The sequence below is a fragment of the Amblyraja radiata genome, chromosome 2 (assembly GCF_010909765.2).
Source record: "Amblyraja radiata isolate CabotCenter1 chromosome 2, sAmbRad1.1.pri, whole genome shotgun sequence".
NCBI classification, from domain to species: Eukaryota; Metazoa; Chordata; class Chondrichthyes; order Rajiformes; family Rajidae; genus Amblyraja; species Amblyraja radiata.
The window spans coordinates 132,395,142-132,409,209 of NC_045957.1; the positions used below are offsets into that span (position 1 = coordinate 132,395,142).

The following is a 14,068-nucleotide window of genomic DNA, read 5'->3' on the forward strand; positions in this document are numbered from 1 at the left end:
TAAGCTCCCACTGCCTCAGCTGGCACAGCAAGAAAGATGTACAGGTTTGTAGGTTAATTGGCTTGGTAAATGTAAAAATTGTCCCTAGTGGGTGGAGGATAGTGTTAATGTGCGGGGATCGCAGGTCGACGCGGACCCGGTGGGCCATAGGGCCTGTTTCCGCGCTGTATCTCTAAACTAAACTAAACTAAACTAAAACTAAATACTCCTGATATTATTTATGAGCAAGCGTCTTTGGAGGAGTCTTTTGCCAGCTGTTAATGTTGTACTTGATTTCAATATTCTAGGCAATTAGAGTTGTCTTTTTTTAAATAGAGAAAATTATTAAACATTTTAAAGTAATATTTAAATCCACAAATTAGCACATTTTGCAAAGATATCCATCTTAACCTAGCATTTTTTTTTAGAACATTGCACAATACGGCTCTGGAACAGGCCTTTCAGCCCTCATAGTCTGTGCTGACCATGATGCCAAGATTAACTAATCTCATTTTCCGGCACATAATCCATATCCCTCCATTCCCTGCATACAACATGTATCAAACTATAATTTTGTATTGTATTGTATTCAAATTTATTGTCATTGTCTCAGTTAGAGACAACGAAATGAATTTCCCTTACAGGCAGTATCATAAAAATAAAAATAAATAAATAATAATAAATAATAAAACATATTAAAAATAAAATAGAATTTAAAAAAAGCACAAACACTGAAAGTCCACGACACAACATAACACAGTGGCACCAAGGTGAGGAAGGCACCATAGTCCAGCCAGCCTCCACTCCGTTCTTCCCAGATTTTCATTCGTGGTCGAGGCCTTCCTAGCACCCGCAGTCGCCGCCCTGGGTGGCCCGATGTTCAGGCCCTCACGCCGGGCTGGTGGAACGCCGACGCCGAACCCCGACGGTGAACATCCTCCTCCTCAGCAGCCCGGACCTCCCGATCAGCCGCCTCCCGCAGCCGGAGTCCGCAGCTCCCGAGTCCGCAGCTCCCGTGTCCGCAGCTCCCGAGTCCGCAGCGCCGAGCTGGGCAGAGTCACAGGACCCCGCGCTGTCCATCCGCGCCGCCCGCGTTGGGAGCTCCGCAAACCTCAGCTCCAGGATGTCGGTGCAGCAGGTCCAGCACTCCGGGCTCCAGACGGCGATCCCCGGTAAGGCATCGCCAGCCTCGCGATGTATCAGCGCTGTCCCGCCGCTGCTGGAGCTCTGGTCGCAGGGAAGTCCACGCCAATCCAGTAGGTAGGCCGCTGGTGGTGGGGGGGGGGGGGGGGGGCGAGGACGCGACTCGAATAAAAGTCGCGTCTTCACCAGGAAGCGGCTGAAGGACGGTATCCCCCGCACCGTGCCCTCTTCCCCCACATCAAAACACACAAAAAAACACAAAAAAACACACTTTTACATAACTAAATAAACAAAAAAACAAAAAGATACCGGGCTGTAGGTGGAGGCAGCTGGCACCAGCGCCACCGGAAGCCTCTTAAACATCACTATCATATCTGCCTCCACCACCAGCCCTGGCAATGTGTTCCAGGCTTTGATGTTAATTTTGCAACATCTTTTTTTCATAGGTTTACTTTAGAGATACGGTGCAGAAACAGGCCCTTTAGCCCACCAAGTCGTGCCAACCAGCAATTCCCACAGATTAACACCATCCTACACACACTAAGGACAATTTACAATTTTACCAAGTGAGGGAGGAAACCGGAGCTCCCGGAGTAAGCCCACAAAGGTCCTGTTGAGAACGTACAAGCTCTATACAGACAGCACCCATAGACAGGAGCGAACATAGGTCTCCTGCACTCAGCAACTCTACTGCTGCAACTCCGTGCTGCCCATCTCTGATGATTTCTTTTCCGCTCGCAGGTCATCTTGCCCTATCTGTCTCTGAGATGTTATTTTGTACATGCAAAGACCAAGACATGTAAGCTCTTGCTGTTCTACTTATAAAACTGTTTGAATGGCCACACCTGTACTGTTAACCTTCTTAATTGCTGTATCCATCTTTCCATATTTCTGGTATGCCTTTTCATTGATTAGAATACAAAAACTTAAATAACACAAAAATAGTTTTGTACTTTCATTACTGCAACGTCTGGTTCATATTTTGCATCAGATGCAAAATGTTCTCCTTCTTAATGACCAGAATTGTGGATTGTGCATTTAATGTGTACGCTTTACATAAATCATCAACTAATATTTCCCAACTAAACTATAATGAAACTCAATTTAATTATTTTGGTGATTCCTGGGATGTCAGGACTTTCATATGAAGAAAGATTGGATAGACTTGGCTTGTACTCGCTAGAATTTAGAAGATTGAGGGGGGATCTTATAGAAACTTACAAAATTCTTAAGGGGTTGGACAGGCTAGATGCAGGAAGATTGTTCCCGATGTTGGGGAAGTCCAGAACAATGGGTCACAGTTTAAGGATAAGGGGGAAGTCTTTTAGGAACGAGATGAGAAAAACATTTTTCACACAGAGAGTGGTGAATCTCTGGAATTCTCTGCCACAGAAGGTTGTTGAGGCCAGTTCATTGGGTTTTTTAAGAGGGTGTTAGATGTGGCTCTTGTGGCTAAAGGGATCAGGGGGTATGGAGAGAAGGCAGGTACAGCATACTGAGTTGGATGATCAGCCATGATCATATTGAATGGCGGTGCAGGCTCGAAGGGCCGAATGGCCTACTCCTGCACCTATTTTCTATGTTTCTATGTTTCTATGTTTCTGAGGAGAATTATGTAGGTCTTAATTAATTGATCTTTACATTAAAGATAGATGAGGGTATCTGCTGTTTAAGAGGAACTCATAGATCAGTTGATATGAAGGAACTGAGCTGATCAGAGTTAAAATGGTATTATTACTGAGAAGGCCACCAACATTATTGTTACACCGTTTGACGGTACTGGGACTGTACTCGCTGGAGTTTAGAAGAATGAGGGGGGACCTCATTGAAACGTACCGAATAGTGAAAGGCTTGGATAGAGTGAATGTGGAGAGGATATTTCCACTAGTGGGAGAGTCTAGGACGATGTCATAGCCTCAGAATTAAAGGACGTTTCTTTACGAAGGTGATGAGGAATTTCTTTAGTCAGAGGGTGGTGAATCTGTGGAATTCTTTGCTACAGAAGGCTGTGGAGGCAAAGTCAAAGGATATTTTAAGGCAGAGATAGATAGATTCTTGATCAGTATGGGTGTCATGGGTTATGGGGAGATGGCAGGAGAATGTTCTGATGGAGAGATAGATCAGCGATGATTTAATGGGCAGAATGGCCTAATTCTGCTCCTATCACTTATAACCAATGTTTAGCAGGACTTGTTCACGAATGGCTTCATTTATTCGTCATGAATATTTCCAGAAATCTATTTATTATGTTTCATGAAATAAAAAGTGAAATTCACCTAAAATGATGTTGAACATTGCTGTCAAATTTGTAACAATAAAATCAATTTTTGTGGCTATTTTCTGTTACAGCGGGAATTAGGCTTTGCAGAGCCTATCTTTAATTTTAGTCAGCTTCCATATGCTAGATAATAAAGCAAGCTCTGCCGAGAATCTCTCCTCCACCTGCTTCCCCATTGGGAACACCCAACTCCTTCCTGTTGCCTGTTTTGGAAAATCACCATAACTGTACCGTTACAGCAGTCAGCTGATTCTCCGGTAGAAGAAACATATTGTGGTGTAATCCAACACAGTGTTTCTTCAAGACACTGTTTGCTGCGTGTACCTTGTGACGCATGCATACCTTCAGCACAGCAGGAACCACCTCCAGTCTGAAGTTGGAAGCCATTTTGCGTTCCTCAGCTTTGGATGATACGGAAGAAAATGGAACCCCTTGAAACGGAACAATTTTGTATTCTGTTATTGAAAACAACATGATACAGGAGGCCTTTGAAGAACTATTTGCAGGTAGGATGGAAAGATCCAAATGGGAAGCATTCCCTGTGGAAAAATAAGGTAGACTGTGGATTGCATTTCTTCTTTCTTGGTTTCATATCATTACAAGGAATTCCATTTAAGGTGTTAGGGCCAAAGTCTATTTATTTTATGATAAATTGAACACTTTATAGTGTTTGCATTTCTACAATTGTAGGAAATCAAAAATGAAGAAAAGGATATTGATGCCCAACAGTATTGCATTACAGTATTATATCATAGTTTCAATAGATGCTAAAAACTGTTCTTCTCTTGTATGATTTTGTTTGGACATCTGTGACCATGTAGGAATGGTAATGGTATGAAAATCTTTGTCTGATTTTTCACAAAGTATAAATATGTACCAGTCAATGTGAAATTCAGTTTCAGCAAGCTTTCTTTGTGCATTTGGAAAACCTTTTTCACATGTTGTTGAATATGTTGTTGATGGGAGGCATCATTCAGATAAACATACGAATTAAGGGCAGTAACAAGCTTCTCAATCCCTGAGGACTGCCCTACAATTTAAAAAAATCGTGGATAATAGGAATTTAATCTCATGAATCCAATTCTTGACGGAGTCCACCCAGTAAATATGGCTTCCCCATCCTACTCCACCCCTTCTTATATGTTTAATGCAGCAATATTTTCATTCTTGAGGGGGAAGGGCAGATGGGGATTGGTGTCCGACTGTTTTCATCAAAGCTGAAAGAAATTTGATGCTTTTAATATTAAAATATCCTGAATATGAAAACCTCAATATGATGTTCACTCGGAAGTACCAACTCCCAATGTTAGAGAGAAAAGCAATTTTTTTTCCACAAATTTTTTTGTGATTCATATGTGGGATGAAGTCCACACTGGCAACGATGCCATGATTGTTTATCACTTCTTGCCCAGATGTAAGTGAAGAGCATGCTTCAGTATAGGAGTTACTATGAGTCAAACGATGTGAAGGCCAAACCGAGTACTGATGGCAGGTTACCTTAATCATAGTGTACCCGTTTGCCTGTTACAATGAACTTACTTTTTGCAAGTCCTGCCTTGTAGTTACACACATGCTGCGTGATACATTATCATTTGGCTTTTGCTCTCAACTGTGCCTGTGGTCTTCTGTTGTCAAATGTAATTTTACTTTTACTTCTCTTCAAGAAGAACATATCTCTCCACAAAGCCAGTACTAAGCCATCCAAAAGTCTCAATTTTCAGTTTGCACAAACAGTGTAGATATGAAATGTGTTTGATCGTAGATCTTTTCAAACCATGTTGCAAACTCTCAAACGTTTTGCTTTTGAAATCCTATTCCACTGTACTTCAACTGCGTGCTGCAGGCGCAACAACTCAGATTCATAGATTGCAGCTTTACCAATTTTCACCAAGTATGATAAATACTTTTTTGTGGAAATTGGATTTGTTCCAACATCAAGATGGAAGCATCACGCTTTTACCTGTATCCTTGATGCTGTGGATATTTTGTTTGTCAGAATAAGCTTGGTATTTCAGATTCCTGTTTGTGGATATAATGGCTCTGAGAAAGTAATATGATGACATTACAGGACATGCACGGAGATTTTATTTCTGAGCACACTGATGAAAAGAACACAATTCCATTTCTGCTGTTTTGCCTCCAGTAAATCGTGCATCACCCAGCAATGGAAATGTTCCTTCCTCTGACGGTGTTCGAGAAGGAAAGCATTTCTTGAATATGCTTTCCTTCCTTCTCCATTGTTAAGAAAGTGTCCTTGACATGGGCATAAAGTATGGCAATACATTTGATACAAATCATTTGTGCCTTCGGAAGACAGAGAAAAAATAGTCTTTTGTCTCGACTTCATGATAATCTAGCACCACATCTACCATGTAGCAAGGAACTGCAGGTGATGGTTTAAATCGAAGGTAGACACAAAATGCTGGAGTAACTCAGCGGGTCAGGCAGCATCTCTTGAGCGAAGGAATGGGTGACGTTTCGGGTCAGACTGAAGAAGGGTCTCGACCTGAAACGTAAAGGGCCTGTCCCACTGACGTGACCTTTCTTCGACCCTCAAGCTTGAGGGCACTCGCCTAAAAAACCTCGAGCTGGATCGACCGTCAGCGATGAAACCGCGAGCTGGATCGACCAACCGCACACACACACACACACACACACACACACACAAACACATCGCAAAGGCCAGGGAAAGCGGGGGAGTGCTGTCTGAAATTCACACCCGCGATGAACAGGAAGGTAAAAGACGGCTGCACAGTGTACAGTAAGTCCTTTAGAGAGCGCGGGGGGGGGGGGGGGGGTTGGGAGAGAAGGGGAGAGAGGGGGAGAGAATGGGAGAGAAGGGGAGAGAAGGGGAGAGAAGGGGAGAGAAGGGGAGAGAAGGGGAGAGGAGGAATGGAGACACTTTTCGGAAGTCAGACAACTTTTAATAAAGTTTAGCGGGCATTTAACCTACCGATCGGTTTTCCTTAGTCCTGAAAACTCCAATGAGCCAATTAAAATGCCCGGTCAGCAAAGGAGATTGCCTATGGCTGCCCTTGACTGCCTATAACTGCATAGCGACCCCACTCCACTGCACTAACAGTTCAAAAGAACATTTTTACTCGCGGAAAATTTGTCAACATGCTGAACATTTTTCCTCGACCAAACTGAGGCTGCGAGTATGCGGGAACTTCCCTCGAGCATGAAGGAGAGTTCCAGTGACCTCATAGGACCTCCTAGGACCATGTGTCGACCATGCTGTGAGTTTGAGTCAAGGGCAAACTCTTCTAAACTCGCAGATTAGGTCGCCGCAGTGGGACAGCCCCTTTACCCATTCCTTCTCTCCAGAGATGCTGCCTGACCTGCTGAGTTACTCCAGCATTTTGTGTCTACAACATTCTACTGATCACATTATGGCAGAAATTCTGGCATAGAAGGTTTATGCTGTTAGGCTGGTGAGTCCAAAATTGTTAACTCTTATTCACCAATTTACCAAATAATAATCCCAAAGCTAAGCGGAAAGCAAAATGATCATCAAAATTCATCCTCATTTACGTTTAATAGTTTAATTTTCTTCTAAGTTTGCTTAATAGTTCTATCAACCATTGGATGCAGAGTATCGAGACTGCAGATGCTGGAATTCCAAGACAAAGCCAGAAAATGCTGGAAATAATCTGTAGGGCAGACAACATCTGTGGGGGGAGAAAAGCAGACTGACTGAGTATTTATAGCATTTTATGTTTTCACTGCAAAGTGCAGGTCGACGAGTGTGTGTAATGCTGTTGGGCAACATGTCACCTACATTTCATGATGTTATTGGTCTAATTCCTGCATTAGGTGTTTCAGCTCAGTTAAGTAGCACTCGACTTCGTCGCAACACATCTGTTGGAACCCCTTTCTGGATGGCCCCAGAAGTAAGTAAGAAAACTCGGAGGACTGCCCTCACCAGCATCATTACCCAAACCTTGAGTGCTGGCTTGCCTGAAATCTTAGTCCTTTTTATTGCTCAATTATGTTTTGTTTCATGAGTATACTAGTTACAAGTTTAATTGATTTCTCTGCAGATAGAACTGCATCAGCAATACAAAATGGGAAGGCTAAGACATTTAGTCCTTTAGTCACAACAAATAGTCCTCCATCAGTTTCGCCACCTCCAACATGACCCCACCACTCGCCACATCTTCCCATCTCCCCCCTGTCTGCTTTCCACAAAGACCACTCCCTCCGTAACTCCCTTGTCAATTCTTACCTTCCCTCCCGCACCACCCCCTCCTCGGGCATTTTCCCTTGCAACCGCAAGAGATGCTACACTTATCACTTTACCTCCCCCCTTGACTCCATTTAAGGACCCAAGCAGTCGTTCCAGGTGCGACAGAGGTTCACCTGCATCTCCTCCAACCTCATCTATTGCATCCGCTGCTCTAGACGTCAGCTGATCTACATCGATGAGACCAAGCGTAGGCTTGTCGATCGTTTCGCCGAACACCACCGCTCGGTCCGCATTAACCAACCTGATCTCCCGGTGGCTCAGCACTTCAACTCCCCCTCCCATTCCGTATCCGACCTCTCTGTCCTGGGCCTCCCCCATGGCCAGAGTGAGCACCACCGTAAATTGGAGAAACAGCACCTCATATTCCGCTTGGGCAGTCTGCACCTTGGTGGTATAAACATCGAATTCTCCAAATTCCGTTAGCCCTTGCTGTCTCCTCTCCTTACTAGCTCTCCCTCAGCCCTCGGGCTCCTCCTCCTCATTTTTCCTTTCTTCCCCCCCCCCCCCCCCCTTCCATCGGTCTGAAGAAGGGTTTCGGCCTGAAACGTTGCCTATTATCTTCGCTCCATAGATGCTGCTGCACCCGCTGAGTTTCTCCAGCACTTTTGTGTACCCAAGGCTAAGACATTCCCTTATGAGCATCGTTCAGTGCAATGAATATAGGTGCTGTCCAATAGCTCCTTCAAGACTAGATTACACAGTAAAATATTGTGCTTGTGATGACCCATTCTCTGAAAAAATGGATGGAATTTTGAAGAAATGTGAGACAAGCAAGAATAGCAAAATATAATAGATTAATTATGATTATATTGCAATGTAGAATCCAAAAATATCTTATTTCTGACGTTTTTCAACCCATCCAACTTTCTTGGAAAAAGGAAAAAGGTGACCTTTCTCTTAGACCACCCTGTAATTATGATTTGTAACACTACATCAAAGGTAGACAAAGTTAGTGCATTTGTTTTGAAATAATATACTTATGTGAAAGGTTTTGCAAATTGCCTGGACATTCTAGACACACCACTCACCATTAAATTTGTTAATTGCTTCAAAACAGTGGATCAATATCATAGTACATGTAGAACATAGAATAGTATAGCATGGGTTCAGGCCCTTCAGCCAACAATGTTTGTTTTGACCACAATTCCAACTTAACTTAATCCTACCTTCCTGCACATGGTCTACATCCCTGTAATTCCTACCTGCTCTTGTGTCAGTCTAAATGCCTTTTAAATGTTGCCTATATATTTGCTTCCACTATCTCTGCCAGCTGGCAGCATGTTCCAGGCACCTACCATTCTCTGTTTCAAAGACTTCCCTCGTAAATTTCCTTTAAAGTTTCTCCCTCTCATTTTAAACTCGTTTCCTCTGGGATTTAACATTTGCCCACCCAGGGAAAAAACATTCTGACTATCTCCACAATTCATTGTTTTTATATACTTTTTTCAGGTCATCCTCTCAGCCTCGCAAGCCCCAGAGAAAACACATTTGTCTAACCTTTCTTTATAGCTAATGCACTCCAATGCAGGCAACATCTTGGTGAACCTCTCCTGCACTCTCTTCAAAGCTTCCACATCTTTCCCATAATGTGGTGACTGGAACTGCACAAAATACGTCAAATGTGGCCTGACCAAAGTTTTATACAATTGCAACTTGATTTCCCAACTCAATACCCTGACCATTGAAGGCAAACATGCCTTGTGCCTTCTTTACCACCCTAACCTTTGTGTTGCAACCCAAAATAACATCCTTTGATGTTCTGCTGGGATGTAATGTAAAGTTTTCTCCATGGTTCTGGCACTTTAGTTTAAGTTATTGAGTTAAACTAGAGTACCAGGGTCTCATCCATTCCCCGCAACACTGCTCTCTCTCCCCATCCCCGCACTCGCAACAAGGGCAGAGTCCACCTAGTCCTCACCTTTCACCCCACCAGCCGGCAAATACAACAAATAATCCTCCGCCATTTCCGCCACCTCCAACGTGACCCCACCACTCGCCACATCTTCCCATCTCCCCCCATGTCTGCCTTCCGCAAAGACCGCTCCCTCCGCAACTCCCTTGTCAATTCTTCCCTTCCCTCCCGTACCACCCCCTCCCCGGGCACTTTCCGTTGCAACCGCAAGAAATGCAACACCTGTCCCTTCACCTCCTCCCTTGACTCCATTCAAGGACCCAAGCAGTCGTTCCAGGTGCGACAAAGGTTCACCTGTATCTCCTCCAACCTCATCTACTGCATCCGCTGCTCTAGATGTCAGTTGATTTACATCGGTGAGACTAAGCGGAGGTTGGGCGATCGTTTCGCCGAACACCTCCGCTCAGTCCGCAATAACCTACCTGAACTCCCGGTGGCTCAGCACTTCAACTCCCCCTCCCATTCCCAGTCCAACCTCTCTGTCCTGGGTCTCCTCCATTGCCAGAGTGAGCAACACCGGAAACTGGAGGAACAGCACCTCATATTCCGCCTGGGTTGCTTGCGTCCGGAGGGCATGAACATTGAATTCTCCCAATTTTGCTAGCCCTTGCTGTCTCCTCCCCTTCCTTAACCCTCGAGCTGTCTCCTCCCATCCCCCCGCCCTCGGGCTCCTCCTCCTCCCTTTTTCCTTCCTTCTTCCCCCCACCCCCCATCAGTCTGAAGAAGGGTTTCGGCCCGAAACGTCGCCTATTTCCTTCGCTCCATAGATGCTGCTGCACCCGCTGAGTTTCTCCAGCATTTTTGTGTACCTTCAATCTTCCAGCATCTGCAGTTCCTTCTTGAATGCTAGAGGTGCTCACAGGCAGCATATTGTGGACCGAATGAATAGGTGATGTTTTGGGTTGAGACCCTTCTTCAGACTGACTTCAGAAGTCAGTACTTTTACTTCAGGTGCAGGGCTCCCACTAAACTAGCTTCTAAAGTTTATCATCCTCGCAGTAAAACTGTTTACAAGAAAATTCAAACAGAGAAGCTAAAAATTAATTTGCTTTCCTATGTCAAAAGCAGACCACATTATTAATTCTCATTCATTTCAGATGCTTCTATTTTTTTCCTCACACAACATTCTGATCATTTAACAAAACAGTAGGAGCACATTTCTGTTTAGAATCAAAATTTACCCCCAAGCTTTTTCAGACCTCACAGTTCTGGTCCATGCAAAATTCCTAACCAGTAAACAGAATTTGCATCAAATATACTGGATCCCTCTGTCAATATCTCTTACAATATTGCCGACAGGTTTTTATCAACAAACATTGCAACAATAACAGGCTGTTATTTTTTTTTTGTCAGTTTTAAATTTACTAGCATTTAGATCTAAATCTAAAATGTAACCCATCTTTATAATGCAGCTGTGAATACCCAGCTGAAGAGATGTGCCAATTCCACTCAGAAACCTAGGGCTGAATGAAATATAAAAATAAGGAATAAATGCATTTCCTGGATTATTCCTTAATGAAGTTCATTTGAAGGAGGAGGGAGGAGCCAAATGTATGTAATGAGCTCAAAACCAAATCTATGAAATTCTGGGCTAGAATTCCTACCACACAATTCCAAAACAAAATGTTTTGCAATTGAAAATTGGGGTGCCTCACAGAACAGGAATGTTGCCCACACACCTGGGTGCATTAGTTAAGAAATCCAGCACCCTGCATTTTTTGATGGGACTTCTGTTCCCCTTCTCATCTACGTTCTAGAGTAAAACTCATTGAAGTGACATTTACAAAAGTGCAATTAGTTAAACTTGCCTGCAGTGAGAATCAGTTAATGGATCAGAAAAACAACTGTTCTTATTTACTCATGAACCCCATTTCCCCCAAATCATACTATTTAAAGTCCATCATTCAGCTGTCCTCACTGAGATCCCCAATCTCCTACAAGCCCAAATATAGTCACGTATGTATGTTTTCACCATTGACGTCTGGATCAAGATCACGGCAGCTTCATAGCTTCAGGGTAATTCCAGACTGATATCTACAATGTTCCACAGTTTTCTGGTCACCCTTGCAATTGATATTTACTTTACCTACAGCCCACAGGGTCAACAAATGGTAGCATAGGCACTTGCCAGCATGCCAGGCACTCCCAAAGTGTAGACATTCAGAAACTGCTTTCATTTCCTTACAGAAGCTATTCCTTTCAACTACAACAGAAAGTGCTGGAGGAACTCAGTAGGTTAGGCAGCATCTGTGGTAAGAATGGACAGATGCTATTTCAGGATAGGACCCTTATTCAGACTTCCACAGATGCAGCCTGCCTGGAAAAGGGTCCCGATTTGAAACATCATCTGGCTATATCCTTAACTGAAATGAACTGCCCAAAGAAAGGTCCTGACTCAGAACTTGGTCCATCCGTTCCCTCCATCGATGCTGCCAGACCTGATGTGTTCCTCCAGCACCTTGCGTTATGCTCAAGATTCTAGCATCAGCAGTTCCTTGTGTCTCTATTCTTTTTAACTTCTTGTCACGAAATCCAGGCTGTGGCCCCAGAGAGTTTACATGTTCTACCTCCCGTCCTGTCCCGTCACCCCCTAACCATGGCTTCTCAGCCCACTGTTCTTCATTATTTTGTCCTGGTTCCTTTCTTCCCTGACATTTCTATTCCCTTTTTACTTATTCATTGGCAGCACTCTCCTATAGCTGAAAGAACGTTATCAGTTTTGTGCTAAGTCGCCAAGAGCTGGGTTCAACATATTTAAAATTCTTATTTTTAATACATCTTGCACAAACAGCGCTGAGATGACCCATACAGTCGTTTTATAGACAATAGACAATAGACAATAGGTGCAGGAGTCGGCCATTCGGCCCTTCGAGCCAGCACCACCATTCAATGTGATCATGGCTGATCATCCCCAATCAGTACCCCGTTCCTGCCTTCTCCCCATATCCCCTGACTCCGCTATCTTTAAGAGCCCTATCTAGCTCTCCCTTGAAAGTATCCAGAGAACCGGCCTCCACTGCCCTCTGAGGCAGAGAATTCCACAGACTCACAACTCTCTGTGAGAAAAAATGTTTCCTCATCTCCGTTCTAAATGGCTTACCCCTTATTCTTAATGCTTACAGAGGAATAAAACCATTTTTCTAAGCCATTGACTAATCAGCATTGAATTCATTCTGACAATGTATGTTGTAAGTGTGGTAAAACTAAGATTTTCTGTTTGTGATATTATAAATATGATAGCTGCTGTATTTTCTAACCTAATGGTAATGTAGGACCAGTGCTATCAATATTTACTGGTAATACAGTGCATTTGTTTGATTTCCCGATGATCAGGTAATAGCTTGTGAGCAGCAGTTGGATTCCAGTTACGATATACGATGCGATGTCTGGTCGTTGGGTATCACAGCCATTGAGCTCGGGGATGGTAGCCCGCCACTGACTGATCTACATCCAATGAGGGCTCTGTTCAAAATTCCAAGGTAATCCACTCCAGGCTTTGTTGGTGCTAGCAGAACCATAGAAAAGTTACTTCAGCATTTCATAGCGTGGCACCGGGCTTGGAGATACTGAAACTGCTACTGAAGCTACCAAAGGATAAATTAATGTTCATAAGTTATAGGAGCAGAATTACCCCCATCTGGTCTACTCTGCCATTCAATCATGGCTGATTTATCTTCCTCTCTCAACCCCATCTTCCTGCCTCCTCCCCATAACCCCTGACACCCATACTACTCAAAAATAGTCTACCTTCGCCAAATTACCTTCAGTTTCATAGGAAGTCGTCTTGGAGATGAAGATGCTCCTCAAACTGCAGAGCATCTTGTACAATACAGCTCACCTCCTCCATGAGACATGGGTCAACCTGAGGAGTACCTTCAGCAACAGACTGGTTCCACAAAAATGCAGGACAGAACACCACAGGAGATCATTCTTCCCTGTGGCTATCAAAATGTACAACTCCTCCCCCTTCTGTCATGGGGTAGCCTGAGACTGACCCCACTTCCCGCCCCCCGTCCCCCCCCCCCCCCCCCGCCACCCACCCCCATCTCCAATCTTTGCACATCCCCGATCCTTTCCACTTATCACTTTCATTTCCTGTTTCATGTTTTTTGTGTTTTTATGACTGTTCAGTCAGTCACAGCATAATAGAGTGAAACAGTGTAGAAACAGGCCCTTCAGCCCAACTTGCCAACACCGGCCAACATGTCCCAGCTACACTAGTCCCACCTGCCTGCTCTTGGTCTGTATTCCCCCAAACTTGTTGGCAAATCAATTTCCCTCCTGGGATAAATAGAGTTCTATTGTATTATAACGTATCGTATTCCCAAACTTCTCCCATTTTATTTTAGTGCCAGCCTTAAAATCAGTGGTGTTTAACATGGCGTGTATAGTGTTTTGATGTGTGCTATGATGCAAAATTCTGAAGCAAGAAAGTAGGATCTGCCTCCTGCTGGTTTGCTTAATTTCCATGCTTCAAAACATAATGGTTGATTTGAAATCATAGCAG

The 14,068-nt window shown here is 43.9% G+C and overlaps 1 protein-coding gene and 1 long non-coding RNA gene across 7 annotated transcripts in view; one reads left to right on the forward strand and one right to left on the reverse strand.

Annotated features, from left to right (window-relative positions):
• myo3a (myosin IIIA) overlaps window positions 1–14,068 on the forward strand; it is a 312,459-nt gene that overhangs the window by 70,383 nt on the left and 228,008 nt on the right. For 5 of the 6 annotated variants that reach the window (XM_033015890.1, XM_033015903.1, XM_033015896.1 and 2 more), the window contains exons 1-2: window positions 6,719–7,293; window positions 12,895–13,040. In XM_033015890.1, the coding sequence (XP_032871781.1) occupies window positions 7,117–7,293; window positions 12,895–13,040 (323 nt within the window). In that variant the 5' untranslated portion in view covers window positions 6,719–7,116. Of the gene's footprint in view, window positions 1–6,718; window positions 7,294–12,894; window positions 13,045–14,068 lie in introns of those variants that run through there. The other variant, XM_033015935.1, reaches the window with a different exon arrangement.
• LOC116968948 lies at window positions 3,085–5,803 on the reverse strand. The gene is made up of 3 exons (XR_004410565.1): window positions 5,743–5,803; window positions 3,743–3,939; window positions 3,085–3,128 (listed from the first exon to the last, which is right to left on the reverse strand). It is a non-coding gene; the product is annotated as an uncharacterized LOC116968948 (long non-coding RNA).